Source organism: Sus scrofa, chromosome 13 (genome assembly GCF_054392235.1).
Source record: "Sus scrofa isolate SSC_HxYL_T2T_F1_AM1 chromosome 13, Sscrofa_HxYL_maternal_Yorkshire_Landrace_v2.0, whole genome shotgun sequence".
Lineage (NCBI taxonomy): Eukaryota > Metazoa > Chordata > Mammalia > Artiodactyla > Suidae > Sus > Sus scrofa.
In genome coordinates, this window is record NC_139395.1 from 139,272,086 (window position 1) to 139,292,326 (window position 20,241).

A 20,241-nucleotide genomic window follows, 5' to 3' on the forward strand; every position below is an offset into this window, starting at 1 on the left:
TTCTCAAACAGGTGGCTTTGTAGTGAAATATCCACCAAACAAGAAGAAAGAATTGGGGGTGGTTTGCTTCATCCAAACCATCTCTTCTTATGCTTCTTCCCCGTCTCCTCCACCCTGGGGTATATGGAGTGGCGGGGGAGGGGGAGGGCATTTTCCTTTCTAGAATTTTTTTTTTTTTTTTGCTTTTCAGGGCCACGGGTGCAGCATATGGAAGTTCCCCCACTAGGGATCGAATTGGAGCTACAGTTGCTGGCCTATGCCACAGCCACAACAATGTAGGATCCTAGCGAGGCCAGAGATTGAACCAGCATCCTCATGGATCCTAGTCGGGTTTGTTACCACTGAACCACAAAGGGAACTCATTCCTTTCTAGAATTAATGAAAGTGAGTGGAGAGAGGCTGGCTTGGCCAGAGACATTATAGGAATATCCATGTTTTACATTTGGTTGCACCAGTATCCTGGTGTGGGACCCCCAGCACTCACTACGTCCCTGTGCGTGGGTGCCCCCATTGTGCAATATGATCGGTAGCAGCCGGTTCTCTGCAAAGAAATTTTATTGAAAGATATCTGCAGGTTGTATTCACTGTTGCATTGTTGTCACATGCAGTGACCTTCATAAATGGCTTTGGGAAAGTCACGAGGGAATAATGGAGGTGGTTAGTGTTTTTTTTTTTCCCCTCCTCCCTTATTAGAACCTGCTCTGATTCGCTGGAGAAAGTTATGCAATCACCAGGAAATGTGTTCTGTGCTCCCACATGCTCCCCAAATGTAAACAAGCAGGTCAACAACCCCAGTGTTGTAATGTTTCAGTCTGAAATCTTCTTGTATAACCCAGCAGGGCCATTTGTCCTTTTGGAGAAGGGCAAACAGTACATGGCAGCAGGAATCAACCAGGGCCCTAGAGCACTGAGGCAGAATCAGGAGAACCTGGAGGAGACAGAGGCTGAAGACAATTAAAATCAGCATCTAAACTGGCTCCCAACCCTGGGTAAAAGTCCCAGAGAGAAACTTATATCATGAAATTAATCGCCATCCTTTTCCTTTGCTCCAGGCTGCTACCAAGTTTAACTCAGGAGTCTTCGCAAGAAATTGACTGCAACCACCAAGATGTATTTAAGGCTGTGGACACGGCTTTGAAGAAATATAACAGTGGAAACAAAAGTGGCAACCAGTTTGTATTGTACCGAATAACCGAAGTCACCAAAATTGTGAGTGAGCTGGGTTTAACTTTGAGGTCATTTGGGGTTTGTGCTGTCACTTGGGAGCCCAGGCACCCCCCTCCCCCGCACCACACACATCTGGGGTGAAGGGAAGGGTGTGACTAGTCCTGGGTGATCAGAGCAGCACTTTTCCAGGGTGAAATCAAACAAGCAGATGAAGTAATTTGAAAGAGACTATGCAGTCGATGAACCTAGGAACTTGGCTACCAGCAAGAGGGTTTACTGGGTAACTAGCCCTAGACTAAAATATAGACCTTTAGACTTCGGGGGAGGGGGGTACTTCAGGTGGTACAGCTGAAAACATACCGTATGATCTGAATTATATATGGTATCTTAAAAATTCTAACTCGGGGTTCCCTTGTGGCGCAGCGCGTTAAGGACCTGGCATTGTCACTGCAGCAGCCTGGGTTGCTGCTGTGGAGCCAGGTCTATCCCTGGCCCAGAAATTTCCACAGACTATGGGTGCAGCAAAATAATAAATAAATAAATAAAATAAAAATAAAAAATAAAAATTCTAACTCACAGACACAGAAAGCAGAATGGTGTTTGCCAGGGACTAGGAGATGGGGGAAATGGGGAGATGCTGGTCGAAGGGTATCAACTTATAAGATGAATAAGTCCTAGGGATCTAAAGTATGGTGTGGTGATTATAATTAATACTGTATTGTATACTTGAAATTTGCTAAATGACTAGATCTTAAATAGTCTCACTGGAAAAATAAAAGTAACTATGTGGGGTGATAGGTATGTTAATGAGCTTATTTGTGGTAGTGGTTGCAAAATGTATATGTGTATCAATTCATCACTACTGTACACCTTAAAGATAGACAATTTTTACTTGAAAATTATACCTCGGTTAAGCTGGGGGAAAGGAGTCGTATGTCTAAAAGGAATTATAAATGGGATTAACTTGGTTCTACTGCACTGGACAAAATATCTACCGTGAAGTCTGTATGACTGATGCATCAAGGTAACAGCCAAGTTCTAATTGGTTTTTAGTAGATTTTTTATTTCTATTTTATTTATTTATTTATTTATTTTTGTCTTTTCTAGGGCTGCACCCATGGCATATGGAGGTTCCCAGGCTAGGGGTCTAATTGGAGCTGTAGCCGCCGGCCTATGCCAGAGCCACAGCAACGCAGGATGTGAGCAGCGTCTGTGACCTACACCACAGTTCTCGGCAACGCCGGATCCTTTACCCACTGAGTGAGGCCAGGGATTGAACCTGTGTCCTCATGGATGCTAGTCAGATTCGTTAACCACTGAGCCATGACGGTAACTCCTTTAGCATTTTTTTTTTTTAATCACATATTGATGCACTCAGGATGGAGACAAACCCTGACAGGGTGTGTGACTTTAAGAAATGCAGTCTTGGGAGTTCCCGTCGTGGTACAGTGGTTACCAAATCCGACTAGGAACCATGAGGTTGCGGGTTCGGTCCCTGCCCTTGCTCAGTGGGTTAACGATCCGGCGTTGCCGTGAGCTGTGGTGTAGGTTGCAGACGCGGCTCGGATCCCGCGTTGCTGTGGCTCTGGCGTAGGCCGGTGGCTACAGCTCCGATTCAACCCCTAGCCTGGGAACCTCCATATGCTGCAGGAGCGGCCCAAGAAATAGCAACAACAACAACAACAAAAAGACAAAAGACAAAAAAAAAAAAAGAAAAAAGACAAAAAAAAAAAAAAAGAAATGCAGTCTTTCCTGTGACTGTAGCGTAGGCCAGCAGCTACAGCTCTGATTCGAGCCCTAGCCTGGGAACCTCCATATGCTGCCAGCGCAGCCCTAAAAAGACAAAAAAAAAAAAAAAAAAAAAAAAAAAGGTAATCTTTCAGTAGTTTGTTAAATGAATTTCACTATAAAACATTGTGTTTCTGTGATAGTTAAGTAGTTGATTACTTAGGTAGGGGTAAAAATCACAGCCATTTGACATTATAAGGAAAAAGGAAAAAGCTCAGGGTCGTATTTTGTTTTGCTTTTTTTCTTAAAGTAACATCCACCCTTTCTTTAGGGCAGCACCTGTGGCATATGGAAGTTCCCAGGCTAGGGATCGAATTGGAGCTGCATCTGCAGCCTACACCACAGCCACAGCAATGCTGGATACTTAACCACTGATCAGGGCCAGGGATTGAACCTGCATTCTCATGGATACTAGTCAGGTTCATTACCACTGAGCCAGAATGGGAACTCCAAGTCCAGCCTTTCTGTTTCACAAAATTGTGTAATTGTGTGAATTGTGGTATTCTTAAGCAACAGTTGGTATTGGCGGATATCCACGGCAAATATGTTTTTTATTCTAAAATATCTATACAGAGCTCCTGTCGTGGCACAGTGGAAACAATCCAACTAGGAACCGTGAGGTTACGGGTTTGATCCCTGGGCTCGCTCAGTGCATTAAGGATCTGGCATTGCCCTGAGCTGTGGTTTAAGTTGCAGATTGGCTTGGATCTAGTGTTGCTCTGGCTGTGGTGTAAGCCTGCAGCTGTAGCTCCGATTCGACCCCTAGCCTGGGAACCTCTATATGTCGCAGGTGTAGCCCTAAAAAGACGAAAAAAGACCAAATATATATATATCTATACATATTTGTAAATAGTATATTATGAACATTCTTCCAAGTAAATATTTATAAACTTTCAATAATTTTAATAAAGGTTTTGCCCTAATTGAATCAAATCAAGATTAAATATTCATTAACTGTACCAGTTCCCACTCAAATGCTGTTGGGTCAGTCAGATGAAACCTAGGTGTCTTTGGTTGCTGTTTTTCAGGATAATCCTGACATATTTTATTCCTTCAAGTACGAAATCAAGGAGGGTGACTGTCTTGTTCAAAGTGACAAAACCTGGCAGGACTGTGATTACAAAGACCCTGCACAAGCTGTAAGTGTGTTGATGGTTCCCGAGCCTCCAGTTTTCTCTGCAGAGTGTGCCAGACTTTTCTAGGGTGCTTGGGATGATTAGTATTGTTGCACTGTTTTTAAGGGATGCACATAAACCCTCAACTACGTAGAACAAATGCCTGATATATGTATTCTCACACAGACAGAAGGGCTTGGAGAGGCCAGCGACTTACACATGGAGGAAACCCTCCCTTAGGAAGAGGAACTTAACGACCAGCCGGGCCTCGGAGAGAGAACAGATCAATATGTGAGCCAAGATCAGGGGCTGGTGAGGAGAGCAAGTGGGTGCTTCAACTGCACGGGCCTGAGTAAGAATCCTGCTCTCCCTCCAGCCAGCTGACCCCTGGCAACCGTGTGCTCCCTCCTCAAGGGAGATAAAATTGACTTCATCTGGTGGTTGCAGGAAGCAGTGAGATACATTATGCAAAGGATCTTGTTTTAATAACAATGGCTGTCTTCACCTAAGCCTAACCTGTGGGCACAGCACAGTTGATGTAATTAAGAGGGACTAGGCTGGTACCTGCCAGGACTTAATGTCATAACACTGGCATCCTATATGCAGTGTGGACCCTGAAATTGGAAGGTAAACCAAGAAAATTGTTGAGCAGCCTGTTTCTCAGGCATTGTGTGCATCTTGGTGAAAAAGAATTCTCTCCAAGGCTCAAAACAAAGATTTATACTTTAAAACCTCATCATTTATACCACCTCTCCTCTGACAGCTCATGAATATCAGTGGCTTCTATAAAGTAATGACTAGCCTGAAAGACATTCGTTCTTGTGTCTCAAAACTGTGGGAAAAAAAATCTTGACATGTTTTTAAAGAAGGAGAGCCATAGTTAGCAATAGTACGAGGTGGATTTCATCTGAAAGATGAAGATAAATGATCTCTCTTCTTCTTCTCAGGCCACAGGAGAATGCACAGTAACCGTGGCGAAGAGAGGCAATGAGAAGTTCTCCGTGGCTACCCAGACCTGCCAGATTACTCCAGGTAGCTGAGTGTCTGGCCGTACTGCCCTGGGGGAAAAATGATGTTCTTCTGTGTGGCTCCAAGACCCTTTCCTTGCAGAGGGCAGCAGTGGCGATACCATTTGCAGCCTTGAGGGGGCGCTCGAGGGGTGGTGCGCCAGTATCCTGAGGTGGGGCCAGGCTCATGCCAATCATTCTGTCAGCGCTGTCCTGGTTCTCTTCCTCAAGAGGTGCATTGTCTTACGTGTGTGCGGAAGGATGAGAAGGTACAGAACTGGCTTTACTTGTAGGCAGCATCCTAGCGTGACAAAAAAGCACAGGCTTTGAGGTCAGATCAAGTGTGAAATCTTTCGAAGCTCTCACCTTCTTTCCTTTGCTTTTCCTTACCAGGAAGAGGAGATCACAATAATTCGCCCTTTGCAAGATTGTTTAGAATGAAACTAGATGAGGAGTTCCTGTTTTGGCTCAGGAATACCTCAATGAACACCGACTAGTATCCATTAAGATGAGGGTTTGATCCCTGGCCTTGCTCAGTGGGTTAAGGATCCAGCATTGCTGTGGCTGTGGTGTAGGGTGGCAGCTTCAGCTCCGATTGGACCATGGCCTGGGAACTTTCATATACCACAGGTGTGGCCCTTAAAAAATAAAAAAAAAAGAATAAAACTAGATGATATACCTGAAAATGTAATCACAGTAGTGTATTAACGATAATCAGGATAAAAGTAATAATAGCTAACATACATGGAGTGATTATTACCAGCCATAGTTCTGATCACTTCACTGTGTTTTAAGATAACTTATCCTCACAACTCTGTGAGGCAAGTCTTAATATCCCCAGTTTACAGATGAGGAAACAGAGGCCCAAGTATCTTGCCCAATATCCCACAGCTAGTAATTAGCAGAATTGGTATGTTAGACCCTCAACAAAATATCTTTAGAATTGAAGCAGGGAGCAACTTCTCAACAGATAACCACTATTGGCTCCTTCCCTCTTGTGGCAGAGGCTCTAGGTACAGAAAGATGAGCACATCTAGGTGATGTCAATCACAAAAGCTGTTCTGGAGTTGGCCTTCTGCAAGATAGTGTTTTTGTATGTGTGCTCCAGGACAGCATCTTCATCCATAACTATTGAACTTCACCATAGTGGTAATTGTTCTATTCTGGCCTTAGACATCCATATGGAACCCACAAAAACTACATCCCTTGAGCTCCTATTCTTGCAAGAAGTTGCATCAAAGAAAAACAGTGAAGATCACTGGGGAGGGATGAAAGCTAATGTAACAGAGTAGAGGTATTTTAGTTGTATCAAAATTTTCTTACAAAAAAGGCCCAAAAAGAAGATGGAAAATGTTAATAAGTATTAAATTAAGATGGTAGTGTCATAGTTGTCAAACATGATATTTTGTGATCGCTTTCTGTTTTTGAAATACTTTATGGTTAGAATTTAAAATGTACTTTAAAATTGGAATTCATGCTGTTGCTCAGTGGGTTAAGAATCCAACTGCAGTGGCTGGGTTACTGCAGAGGCACAGGTTCAAGCCCCAGCCTGGCACAGAGTGTTAAAGGATCCAGCATAGGTCGCAGCTATGGCTCTGATTCAATCCCTGGCCCAAGAACTTCCATATGCCATGAATGTGGCCATAATAAAATAAAAAATAAATAAAATGTACCAAAATAAAAACAATTAAAATGCTTATTTAAAAAAAAAGGAAAACATGGGAGTTCCCATTGTAGCTCAGCAGTAATGAACCTGGCTAGTATCCATAAGGATCTGGGTTCAATCTCTGGCCTCACTTAGTAGGTTAAGGATCCATTGTTGCTGTGAGCTCAGTAGGTCATGGCTCTGGCGTTGCTGTGGCTGTGGTGTAGGCCAGCAGCAGCAGCTCCAATTCAACCCCTAGTCTGGAAACTTCCATATGCTTTGCGTGTAGCCCTAAAAGGTGGGGGGGGGGGGGAGAAAAAAGGAAAGAAAGGAAAAAGAAAAGCATTTCAAAACAATAGAAATCACAAGTAATTAAAATCTTTTTATGGGGGAAGGGGAAGCGTTTTATTATTCAGTTTAAGAATACTGTCTTGTGGAATTCCCGTCCAACTAGGAAACGTGAGGTTGTGTGTTTGATCCCTGGCCTCGATTAGTGGGTTAAGGATCCTGTGTTGCCGTGAGCTGTGGTGTAGGTTGCAGACGTGGCTCGGTTCTGGTGTGGCTATGGCTGCAGCATAGGCCAGGAGCTGTAGCTCTGATTAGACCCCTAGCCTGGGAACCTTCATATGCCACGGATGCGGTCCTAAAGACAAAAAGCCAAAAAAAAAAAAAAAAAGCCAAAAAAAAAAAAAAACAAAAAACTCTGTTAAGCAAATTTTCACATGACCTGGAGCACAGCATGTATGCACCATGAGAAAAAAAAAGCCATTTACCACAGCTTCGGAAATTATTGCCAGTCCATAATCTCCTATCTGAAACCTTTTTGGCTAGATGTGTTTTGGAATTCAAATTTTTAAATTTTTATTTTAATTTAAAAAACATCTCTCTGGAAATGTTGGGGCAGGGTGGAAAATCATTTTGTCACCCAGAAAAACTGAGTTTGCATCTTTCTCTGTTCCTGACCCTCAAAAGGCTGCTCCATCTCTTCTCCTATACCTGCCGTCAAGGTCAGGTGAACTAGCCTCTGGGCTTTTCTCCATTTCCCCTTTCACCTCCTGTTCGTTTTTTTTTTTTTTGTTCTTCCATCAGTCATTTCCTCCCCTTTTCCATGTAATCCCCTCTGGTATTTGAACATTGCCTGTTACTCTGATCCAACCTAACTACTGCAAGGAAAGGAGGTAGGGGCAAGAGGGGGAAAGATATAAATATTCACTGGGTAAAACTTTTCCTGACACAGACTGATGGAGAGGAAAACCAAGGAACAGGAATTTCCATTGTAGCTCAGGGGAAACAAATCTGACTAGTAAACATGAGGTTGCAGGTTTGATCCCTGGCCCCAGTTCAGTGGGTTAAGGATCTGTGAGCTGTAGTGTACGTCACAGACACAGCTCCGATCCAGCATTGCTATGGCTGTGGTGTAGGCCGGCAGCTGTAGCTCCGATTTGACCCCTAGCCTGGAAACCTCCATATGCTGTGGTTGTGGCCCTAAAAAGACTAGAGACAAAAGACAAAAAAAAAAAAAAAAAAAAAAAGCAAAACCAAGAAACAGCTGCGAGAAGGGTTGCGTAGAACACAGCTGGCCTCTGGATTCTGTTGGGATCTTAGGTGCTTGGGCAGGGAGAGCTCCTGGGGCCACGGGGCCTAGGACTCTCATCACCTCCCCTTTTTACACATGCGCTGCTACTGTCCAGTGAGCCAGGGCTCTCTGTTCTGAACATTGGAAATTGAATGCAAACTGTTTCCCTTTTTAAAGGTATTTTACATCATTTTATTAAAACCCCTTCAATGCCCCTGCTTCTTACAGAAGACCATTCTTTTTTTTTTAATTGAACTATAGTTTATTTATAATGTAATTTCTGCTATAATTAGTCAATGAAGTCATTCAATTACACACACACACACACATATATACACACTTTTTTTTTTTTGTCTTTTCTAGGGCCGCTTCCGTGACATATGGAGGTTGCCAGGCTAGGGGTCTAATTGAAGCTGTAGCCACCGGCCTATGCCAAAGTCACAACAACGCCAGATCCGACCTGCATCTGCAACCTATACCACAGCTCACGGCAACGCCAGATCCCTAACCCACTGAGCAAGGCCAGGGATCGAACCCACAACCTCATGGTTCCTAGTCGGATTCGTTAACTGCTGAGCCATGACGGGAACTCCTACACTTTTTTTAATATTCTTTTCCATTATGGTTTATCATAGAACATTGAGTATAGTTCTTTGGGCCATATAGTAGGATCTTGTTTATTCCCTCCTTATGTAATAGCTTATATCTGCTAACGTCAACCTCCCACTCCATCCCTCCCCCAATTCCCTTTTCCTGGCAACCACAAGTCTGTTCTCCTTGTTTGCAAACCATTCTTTTTTTCCCCTCTCTCTTTTTACAGCCACATCTGTGGCATATGGAAGTTTCCAGGCTAGGGGTCAAATCAGACCTGCAACTGCAGGCCTACGCCACAGCCACAGCCACACCATATCTGAACCACATCTGTGACCTACACCACAGCTGGCAGCAATGCGGGATCCTTAATCCACTGAGTGAAGCCAGGGATCAAACCTGCATCCTCATGGACACTATCTTGGGTTCTTAACCCCCCGAGCCACAGTGGGAACTCCCAGCAGACCATTCTTAATTCACTTCAGAGGGTCTAGGAATCTTTGAAATTATGAGAAGATTGTAAGTATGTGCATTTTCCTGGGGGGGGGGCACCATCGGTCACATTAAGGTCCCCAAGAAGCCCATGACCCTGGAAGAGTTAGGAATCCCTGCCTACAGAACTCAGCCCAGGCTTCACAGCAAGCAGAGGCCTCTCTACTGACTGCTCAGACCTTGCCTCACCTCTCCCTGCCTCCCGCTTCAAGCCCTAGTAAGATGTGTGTACACCATGTCCCACAGGGCTGTCCTCGCCTCAACTTCCCCTTCTCCTCAGGCTTACACCTCAGGTTGTGAGGTTGGCCCTGACCGCCCTCCACCGTTGTTAGCTCAGCCACTCTTCCTCAGAAAAATCTTCCCTGGGCTCACTCTGGGTCACTGCTTTTCCAAGCTCTTGCCCAATTATACTGAAATGATTCCTCTCCAGTTCCACCTCTCCCCATTGTCTTTGCCCAAATCCTTCATGGCAGTGAACATCTCTAACCAATTCACACATCCACACCGCCCACCTCAGCACAGGGCTTGTTACAGCAGGTATGAAATATATGTTTATTTGCATGGATACAAAATGTATTGTTGGCGTTCCCTTCATGGCTCAGCGGTTAACGAACCCGACTAGGATCCATGAGGACTTGGGTTCAATCCCTGCCCTCGCTCAGTGGGTTAAGGATATGGCATTGCCATGAGCTCTGGTGTAGGTTGCAAACTCACCTCGGATCCCATGTTGCCATGGCTGTGGTGTAGGCTGGCAGCTATAGCTCCAATTTGACCCCTAGCCTGAGAACTTCCATATTCCACAGCTGCAGCCCTAAAAAAAAAAAAAAAAAAAATATGTATTATATCCTGAGCCGGGCTTCAAGGAGCTTTATTTAACACTAAAAAATAAATAATAATATATCTGTAATGCTTTAAATTTTATGAGGATAAATTCATGCATCACTTCTGTAATTTAAAATGACTTTAAGAGTTCCCTAATAATAACACAACACCACACCATCAAAAATATTAGTAAAGAACTTGAACAGACATTTCTCCAAAGAAGGTATACAAATGACCAATAAGCACATAAAAAGATGCTCAACATTACTACCCACTGGAGAAATTTGAATCAAGACAAAAAAGAGTTACAACCTCACACTCAATAGGATAGTGAAAATTAACTAGTGTGGTAAAGATGCAGAAAAATTAGAACACTTGTGTTTGCTGTTGGGAATGTAAAATTGTACAACCACCATGAATATCAGTTTGTGGATTCTTCAAAAAGTTAAAGATAGAATTAGCATATATTTTCCAATTCCATATTCAAAAGAATCCAAAGCAGAAACTCAAATAGGTACATGTATACCAACATTCATAACAATCATATAATTCACAGTAGCTAAAAGGTGGAAACAATTTGTATGCCCATCAACAGATGAACAGCTCACACATACATGGTATATACATGTAATTATGCACACATCCAATGGGTATGTACATCCAATGGAAAATTATTCAGCCTTAAAAATGAAATTCTTATTTAGGCTGCACCATGGATGAACCTTGAAAACCTTATGCTAATTGAAATAAATTAGGCGCAAAAGGACAATATTGTATGATTCTATTTATATGAAGTACCTAGAGGAGACAAATTCATGGAGACAGAAGGTAGAACAGTGGTTACCTGAGGCTCAGGCAAGAGAGGAATGGAGAATTACTGGTTATTAGGTAGAGATATTTTATTTGGGTTTATTTAAAAATTTCTAGAAATTGGTAGTGGTGATGATTTTACAATATGGTGAATATAATTAATGTTATTGAATTTTACACTCAAAATCGTTAAAATGGTAAATTTCATGTTATGAATATTTTGTCACAATATTAGAAGAAAAACTTCCAGTCAACCAGGGTATTCTGAATACAGAATATTTGATAATATTAAAGAATTCCAGGTTTTTTTAGTTGTGTAAAGATCTTGTGATTTTTTTAAACAACTTTTATTATTTCAAAATACAAAAAAAAGAGTTCCCACTGTGGCACAGTGGGTTTAGAATCTAACTGCAGTTGCTCCAGTCACTGTGGGGCCCAGGTTCAACCCACAGCTGGCACAGTGTAAAAGGAACCAGCATTGCTGCAGCTATGGCATAGGTCGTGACTGTGGTTCAGATTCAAACCCTGGCCTGGGGAACTTCCATGTACTGTGGGCGTGGCCATAAAAAAAAAAAAAGAAAAGAAAAAGACATCTTAAAAAATGAAAATAAATGACTTCAAAATAAATTTAAAATAATTATGCAATAATTATGCACAATAGAATGTATATAGGATGTCCAAAAGTGAACGATAGGTCTTCCCTCTGACTAAAAAGTGGTCTTATGTTCTCTTTTTCTAGAGCGTACTAGGATTTACTAGAAAGTTTGTTTATCGGAGCCTTCTAAAGTATTTACTTATTAAGGGCGATGTATCAGAGTGGAGGTTTCTCTTGTTAATACTGTCCTTTTGCCTGTTTTTTGTCAAGCTGAGGGCCCTGTGGTGACAGCCCAGTATGACTGTCTGGGCTGCCTGCACCCCATATCAACCTCAAGCCCTGAACTGCAACCTGTTCTGAGACACACCATTCAACACTTTAACAACAAGAGTGATCATCTCCACCTCTTTCATCTTCATGAAATAAAAAGTGCCCAAAGACAGGTTTGTTCTTTAACTTTTCACTTTTTTTTTTTTTTTTGGCTTTTTGTGTTTTTAGGATCACACCCTAGGCATATGGAGGTTCCCAGGCTAGAGGTCTAATCGGAGCTACAGCTGCTGGCCTACACCACAGCCACAGCAACGTGGGATCCTAGCCGTGTCTGCGACCTACACCACAGCACCACAGCTCACGGCAACACCGGATCTTTAACTCACTGAAGGAGGCCAGGAATTGAACCCTTGTCCTCACAGTTCCTAGTGAGATTCGTTTCTGCTGCACCACGACGGGAGCTCCTAATTTTTCACTTCTTACAGTATTGTAAGCATCTTTCAGATCTTTGTGGTTTAGGATCTCATTACCTAAAATAAACCATCAGTGGAGGAAAACGTATTTTTCCACAGCTAGTGGTGAGGAACTCTTCCGTGTTCCCACGCGGCTGACTCAGGAGGCAAAGGCTTTCTCTTCAGGCAAAGTGATCCAGTTATTGCAGGGTGTGAAGGGGGAAAGGAGGCTAATCAGATCCCCTCCCCATGAGATTTATTTTAAACGAACAGGTGGTCAGCATTACACGGTCTCCTAGAGATGGTGGAATGGAAAAGTCATTCTGACCTTAGGGTTTTAAGAAGACTCTATCATCACTAGCTATCATGAGACAGACATGGCCCCCTGATATTAAATTGTGACTCCAAAGATTGGCTCGGCTTGGTGGGTACCCTCTAAATTATAGTTTCCATTTTATCTGAGAAAAAAGTAAATACTTATAAATCTGGTCTTTTTATTGCCTCACTTCATGAAGCCTTTACTGACAGCTGATGGGGCCTCTTGGATTTCAGCCTCTAATTATGAGCAACCCACTTGAATCAGCAGCCATCCTGCTTTTAACTGAACTTCCCAACTTGCCTTCATGCGAGATGCATGTTCTATTCAATTCTGTCCATATCCAGCTTTCAGGGTGGGACCCGCCCTCCATAAAGCGGGAGAAATATTACTGCCTGACAGTCTGGGAAGCTGAGGACCTACTGGTAAAAACTACTCCAGCTCCAAAGTTTTCTTTATCCATCTGGAAAAGCGTTATTAGTATTTCACAAAATTCAACAGACCCCTTTTTTTTCTTACTATCCAGAGGAAATTTTGCTAGATCTAACTTTAGGAAATACTGTAACTCCATCTATAAGTCACTTTTCATGTTCAGATGTGTAGCTGTGTGTGTGTGTTGTGTTGAACGTATGAATGAAAGTTGAAGTGCTCAATATTTATTGAGTAATGACTTTTGTCTAGTAATAATAATAGTTCATATTTGTGAGAACTTATGAAATGCCAGGCAGTATTCTAAGGTTCTCCTAACACTGTGAATAATGTTTAAGCTTCCCTTTAAACAGTGAATCCAAAATTGTTTCAGGTGGTGGCCGGATGGAACTATGAGATTAATTATTTTATTGTGCAAACAAATTGTTCCAAGGAGAAGTTTCCATCTTTAACTCCAGAGTGCACGTCCCTTTCAAATGGTGTAAGTAGAAAAAAATCTAATCATAAAGTTTTTAGCTGTTTGTGTCTGGTATTTACAGATGTAGGAACTCTCAGCTGTGGAAGAAGACTCAGTCACTAAAATTTTACATGATATTCACCAGTTCACACTCATGTTCATTTGGGAATCTGAAGTTCATATCACTGGTCAAGCTGCTTGCTGACCTAGTCAGAGAATCTGCATGGCTGGCAATAAGCATTTACAGACATAACCGGGAACTAGGAGCAGCCTGAGAGAAAACGATGCTGTGGCCAAGATGTTTTTTTTTTTCTTTTTTCTTTTTTCTTTTTTTCTTCATGTCTTCATGCTCTCCTGTCTCCTTTTCCTCCCCAATGTGCTCAACATCCTACAGGGCTCCTGAGCTCTATGCAGGAGAATCCTTTACTTCCAACTTGTCTCTGCTGGTTTTCTTGCTTTCCCTGCCCTTTTTTTGTCTTTAATAAACACATCTTGAGTCTCTCTCCCTTAGTGACCCCTTATAGGATGATATCTTATTATCTGAACCAATATAATGTTACGAGAGAGCATCTCAGGGTGGTAGGAGTTAGTGTATGTTAAGCTGGCTAAGGCTTGCTGACCATTCCAGGGATATCTGCATTTTAGCAGAAGCTATACTTTAAGTCAGGGATGGCTGCAAGCCCTTTATCTAGTCATTCTACTTCTTGAATTCCATTAGATAGGAAGAAAATGAGAAATCTAGACAACAAGATGTTAATTTTGGCATTTTATTAATAGAAAAATATTGGTAATAACATATTTTCAACATTATGGAAGAGTTAAATAGAGTATACCTATATGGTAGAATATGTGTAGCCATTAAAATTAAGTTTTCACAGTTTCAGAAAAGCAGGATACAGAGTTCCTGTCATGGCTCGGTGGTAATGAACCCGACTAGTATCCATAAGGACATGGGTTCGATCCCTGGCCATGCTCAATGGGTTAAGGATCCAGCGTTACCATGAGCTGTGGTGTAGGCTGCAGACAAGCCTCAGATCTGGCTTTGCTGTGGCTGAGGTGTAGGGCAACAGCTACAGCTCTGATTGGGAACCTCCACATGCTGCAGGTGCAGCCCTAAGGGGGGGAAAAAAAAGGCAGGATACAAAATTATACCTACAGGTTCATTCTCATACATAAAGTACATAATAACTGCCACAAATCATGAAACACAAATATGCCAAAATATAAAATACAGTTAACTTTTATTTGCAACTTTTAGTTGCTTTTTCTGATTCTTTATACTTTTTGGAACTCTTTAATACTTTCCAGTGTTTCTAATCAAGCATGTGTTTATTTCATAATTAGGGGAAAAAATTAAAAGGACACTATTTAAGAGAGTGAAAGACAACTGATGGAATGGGAGGAAATATTTGCAAAGCACATATCTGATAAGGGCTTCATATATAGACGATATACAAAAAAATTTATACAATGCAACCAAAAAAAAAATCAACCCAATTTTAAAAAATGGGCAAAGAACTCAAATAGATATTTCTCTAAGACATGCAAATGCCTAACAAGCACTTGAAAAGCTCCTTAACATCTTTAGCCATCAGGGGAATGTAAATATAAACCAGAGTGAGATGTTACTTTGCACCTAGAGGATGACTATAATTTTTAAAAATTGTAAACAAGTACTGGGGAGAGTGTGGGGTAATTGGAACTTTCAGACATTGCTGATAGAAATGTAAATGGTGCAACCACTGTGGAAAAGATTTTGGCAGTTCCTCAAAAAGTTAAAACGTAGGATTATCATCTGACCAAGCAATTATAGTCCTTGATCTATACCAGAAAGGATTGAAAACAGACTCAAACAGGATATTTACATGCCAGTATTCATATTATATGCAGTATTCATATTATATGCAGTGTTATTCAGGAGTTCCCATCATGGCTCAGCCGAAACAAATCTGACTAGCATCCATGAGGACACAGGTTCGATCCCCGGCCCTTCTCAGTGGGTTAAGGCTCCGGCATTGCTGTGAGCTGTGGTGTAGGTCACAGACGCGTCTCGGATCCAGCGTTGCTGTGGCTGTGACATAAGCCAGTGGCTACAGCTCTGATTAGACCCCTAGCCTGGGAACCTCCATATACCATGGGTGCAGCCCTAAAAATACAAAACAAACAGAAAAAAAACAAAAACAAAAAACATTGCAGCATTATTCACAGTAGCCAAAATGTGAAAACAACACAAATGTTCATCCACAGAGGAATGTATAAACATAATGTGATCTTTGTTAGCCATGGAAAGGAATGGAGTGTTGATGTATGCTACAACATAGATGAATCTCGAAAACATTATGTTAAGTGAAATAAGCCAGACACAGAAGAACAACTTTTTTATTTGGCTGCAGCACTCAGTGGTTTGATATGGGGTCTCAGTACCCAAACCAGGGATTGAGCCCAGGCCACGGTGGTGAAAGCTTCGAATCCTAACCACTGGAACACCAGGGAACTCCCTAAGGACAACTATTATATGATTCCAATTATATGATATATCTAACATACACAAATTCACAGAGACAAAAAGAATTTACCAGGAGCTGGAAAGAGGGAGAATGGGGATTTATTGCTTAATGGTTGTAGAATTTGTGTTTAGGGGAGATGGAAAGCCATTGGAAATAGAGATGGTTGCACAACACTGTGGCTATAATAAATGGCTCCAAATTATACACTTAAAAATGGCAAAGTTGGAGTTCCCTTCATGGCTCAGCAGTTAATGAACCCGACTGTCATCCATGAGGGCATGGGTTCCATCCCTGCGTTAAGGATCCAACATTGCCATGAGCTGTGGTGTAGGTTGCAGATGCAGCTCAGATCCCGTGTTGCTGTGGTGTAGGCTGGCGGCTATAGCTCTGATTTGACCCCTAGCCTGGGAACCTCCATATGCCGCAGGTGTGGCCCTAGAAAGGCCAAAAAAAAAAAAGGCAAATTTTATGTTGCATATTTTTTATCATAATTTTAAAAAAATAGTAAAAGAGTGAGAGAGAGAAGAACCCACTAAAAACATATGTTCTAGCCAGTATTTAACCTTGTCAGTTTGAGTTGAGTCTGGCCTTTTAAATATCTATTACCATCTTCTGGATTTTTATGCTTAGCCATTTGAGGTTTATTTTATTTATTTATTTTTGCTTTTTAGGGCCGCACCTGCAGCACATGGAAGTTCCCAGGCTTGGGGTCTAACTGGGGCTGTAGCTGCCAGCCTACGCCATAGCCACACCAATACCAGATCTGAGCCGCGTCTGTGACCTACACCATAGCTCACGGCAATGCCAGATCCTTAACCCACTGAGTGAGGCCAGGGCTTGAACCCGCAAACTCATGGTTACTAGTTGGATTTGTTTTCGCTGTGCCACAACAGGAACTCCTGAGGTTTTATAAGCCTAAATGCTATCTAGCTTTAATCCTGGTGCATCTGTTTGCAAAGCTTCAGTTAAGTTTTCTCTTTGTGACAGGGAGAGAGGCAAGGGCTGGTTGGAGTTGCGAAGCCCATCTGATTTTGGTATAACTTCTCTAAGCCTTCACTTCCTCATCTGTAAAATCATGAAGCATAATATCACCAATACATAGAGCTAATATCATAACTATATGGCATAAAATATAAATGAAATATTTTGCCCATAATTGGTAAGATAAAAGCCTTGCTATTCAGAGTGTGTTCCAGATCAGTATCACCAGGGAGCTTGTTAGCAAAATAGAATCTCAACTCTGCTCAAACCTGCCAAATCAGAATCTGCATATTAGCAAGGTTCTCAGGTGATTCATTTGAACATTAAAGTTTGGAAAGCAATGATTTGAGAGGTTTCCTAAGTACTTATCAGGCCGTGCTGCACAGAGAATCACCAGCCTAGCTTTAAAAAAACACCTGTTCCCAGGCCATTTCCCCAAGTATTCTTTTTTTTTTTTTTTTTTGTCTTTTTGCCATTTCTTGGGCCACTCCCGAGGCATTTGGAGGTTCCCAGGCTGGGGGGTCTAATCGGAACTGCAGCTGCTGACCTACACCAGAGCCACAGCAACGCAGGATCCGAGCCGCGTCTGCGACCTACCCCACAGCTCACGGCAACACCAGATCGTTAACCCACTGAGCAAGGGCAGGGACCGAACCCGCAACCTCATGGTTCCTAGTCGGATTCATTAACCACTGCGCCACGACGGGAACTCCTCCCCAGGTATTCTGATTTGATTGTTCTGGGGTGGGTCCCTGGAGTCAGATGATCTAAAATCTTCTCAGGTAAACCAAATGTGCTGATAATATTGAGAAACTCTGGGCTGCCTCCAGCATCCTTCTCCCCATCCAAAATTAAAGTATTATAAGTCTGGTATCTCCTTTATCTTTAAAAAATGGCCTTTATTATATGTGTGTTCCTTTATTGGAAATAGACATTTATAGACATCTTCAAGACAATGCGGAAACGAAAAAGTAATGTTGAACCACATACCCAAACACCCAAAACTATTTGAGTGTGTTTCCCTCTTGTCTTTTTTTAGGGGGGTGGGGGCAGGATATGGAAAATTTTCGGTGATATATTTTTTATTTTGGGGGGCCATGCCTGCGGCATGCAAAAGCTCCCAGACTAGGGATTGAACCATGTCAAACTAGTGACAATGCCAGATCATTAACCTATTAGGCCACCAGGAAACTCCTGACTTTTTTGTCTTTTAATTGTTGTCATTATTTTACATGCTACATTTTACCTAAGAATTTTTATATGTCATTAAAACTTTTTGGGTGTTCCCATTGTGGCTCAGCAGTAACGAACCTAATATCCATGAGGATGAGTGTTCAATCCCTGGCCTTGCTCAGTGGGTTAAGGATCCAGTATTGCAGTGAGCTGTGGTGTAGGTTGCAGATGTGGCTTGGATCCCACATTGCTGTGGTTGTGGTATAGGCTGGCAGCTAGCCTGGGAACTTCCGTATGCCACAGGTATGGTCCTAGGTATGGTCCTAAAACAAAAGCAAAACAAAACAAACTTTTTTTTTTTTTTTTTTTTTTTTTTGCTTTTTAGGGCTGCATCTGCAGCATATGAAGGTTCCCAGGCTAGGGGTTGAATCAGAGCCACAGCTGCCAGTGTGTGCCACAGCCACAGCAATGCAGGATCCAAGTTGCATCTGTGACCCACATCACAGCTCATGACAACTAAACAAGGCCAGGGATTGAACCCACAACCTCATGGTCATTAGTCGGATTCATTTCCACTGAGCCACAACGGGAACCCCTCATTATGATATTTCTGACTTACAAATAGTTTTTGTTTATGAGTGACCAAATCTACCAGTATTTTCCTTTTGAATCTTTCCACCATCTACTCAGCAGTCACTACATAAGGTTTTTTTCCTAGTTTGTCTATGGTCGGTATTTTTAAGTATAGCTTTTGAAATGATATGGAATTAATTTTGATGCGATTTCGAAGTATCTAACTTGATTCTTTCAAGAGAATAATCAGACACCTTTATAGTTTTTTCTTCTATATAAATTTGTGACAAAAAAATTGTGACAACCTTTATCCCATAATAGTTTCTTACAAAACACCTATTTTCTATTTTTGTACCAATACTACCATGTTTTAACAGCCACAGCTTCATAAGTTTGGGTATGTGATTTATTATTGTAGTGTTTGCATTTTTTTGTTTGTTTGTTTGTCTTTTTGCCATTTCTAGGGCCGCTTCTGTGGCATATGGAGGTACCCAGGCTAGGGGTCGAATCAGAGCTGTAGCCACCGGCCTATGCCACAGCCACAGCAACGTGGGATCTGAGCCACGTCTGCGACCTACACCACAGCTCACAGCAACGCCAGATCCTTAACCCAACTGAGCAAGGCCAGGGATCGAACCCACAACCTCATGGTTCCTTGTCGGATTCATTAACCACTGTGCCACGACGGGAACTCCTGTAGTGTTTGTATTTTTAAAACCAACCTTAGAATAGGATTATAAGAAAAACTTACGTTATCACATAGCTTGGAATTGCATTTAATTTCTAATTAATGTGAGGAGAATTAACATACTATATTTAGCCCTTTTAAGTTAAGAACTGGGTATGCATCCCTAGGTAGTCAAGCTTTATTTTATATTTCTAAAATTGTGTGATTTGCTTATATTAAGAACATTGCTCACTAAAATTATTCCTAGGTTTTGTTTGTTTTGTTGTTTTTGGCTAGTGATATTAGGAATTAAATCCCTTTTTCTTTTCTTTTATTCTCTTTTAAATGTTATTGTTATATACAAATATATCAGTTTTGATTCACTTATCTTCTATCCGGAAACTACTGAACTCTCTGATTAACATCTTTTCATTGATTCTTTTGATTGTTCCAGATCTATAATAATACCTTTTACAAGTAATGTCATCTCTTTTCCCACGTTTCTTTTTTTGTTTTACATCTCAATGAATTGACCCAAATTTTCAGAGATATTTTTTGAAATAGTGGTGATATCACGCATTCATATTTTGTTTGCTTTGTTTTGTTTTGTTTTCTGCACCCACAGCATGTGGAAGTTCCAGGGCCAGGGATCAAACCCGCGCCATAGGAGTGACAGAAGCCACGGCCATGAAAATGCTGGATTCTTACCTTGCTGAGCTGCTAAGGAACTCCACCTGTTTTATTCCTGATTTTATGGGAAGCCTCTAGAATTTTTAAACTATGTATAATATTGCTGTGGAATCTAAGT

General features: G+C 41.7%; 1 protein-coding gene across 3 annotated transcripts in view; it reads left to right on the forward strand.

The window, feature by feature from the left end:
- The first annotated feature begins 843 nt into the window (after positions 1-843).
- Positions 844-20,241, forward strand: part of KNG1 (kininogen 1) — a 36,034-nt gene continuing 16,636 nt past the window's right edge. For all 3 annotated transcript variants that reach the window (XM_003483288.4, XM_005652370.3, XM_013988208.3), the window contains exons 1-5: positions 844-1,209; positions 3,984-4,094; positions 5,018-5,102; positions 11,879-12,051; positions 13,449-13,556. In XM_003483288.4, the coding sequence (XP_003483336.2) occupies positions 1,018-1,209; positions 3,984-4,094; positions 5,018-5,102; positions 11,879-12,051; positions 13,449-13,556 (669 nt within the window). In that variant the 5' untranslated portion in view covers positions 844-1,017. The remainder of the gene's footprint in view (positions 1,210-3,983; positions 4,095-5,017; positions 5,103-11,878; positions 12,052-13,448; positions 13,557-20,241) is intronic.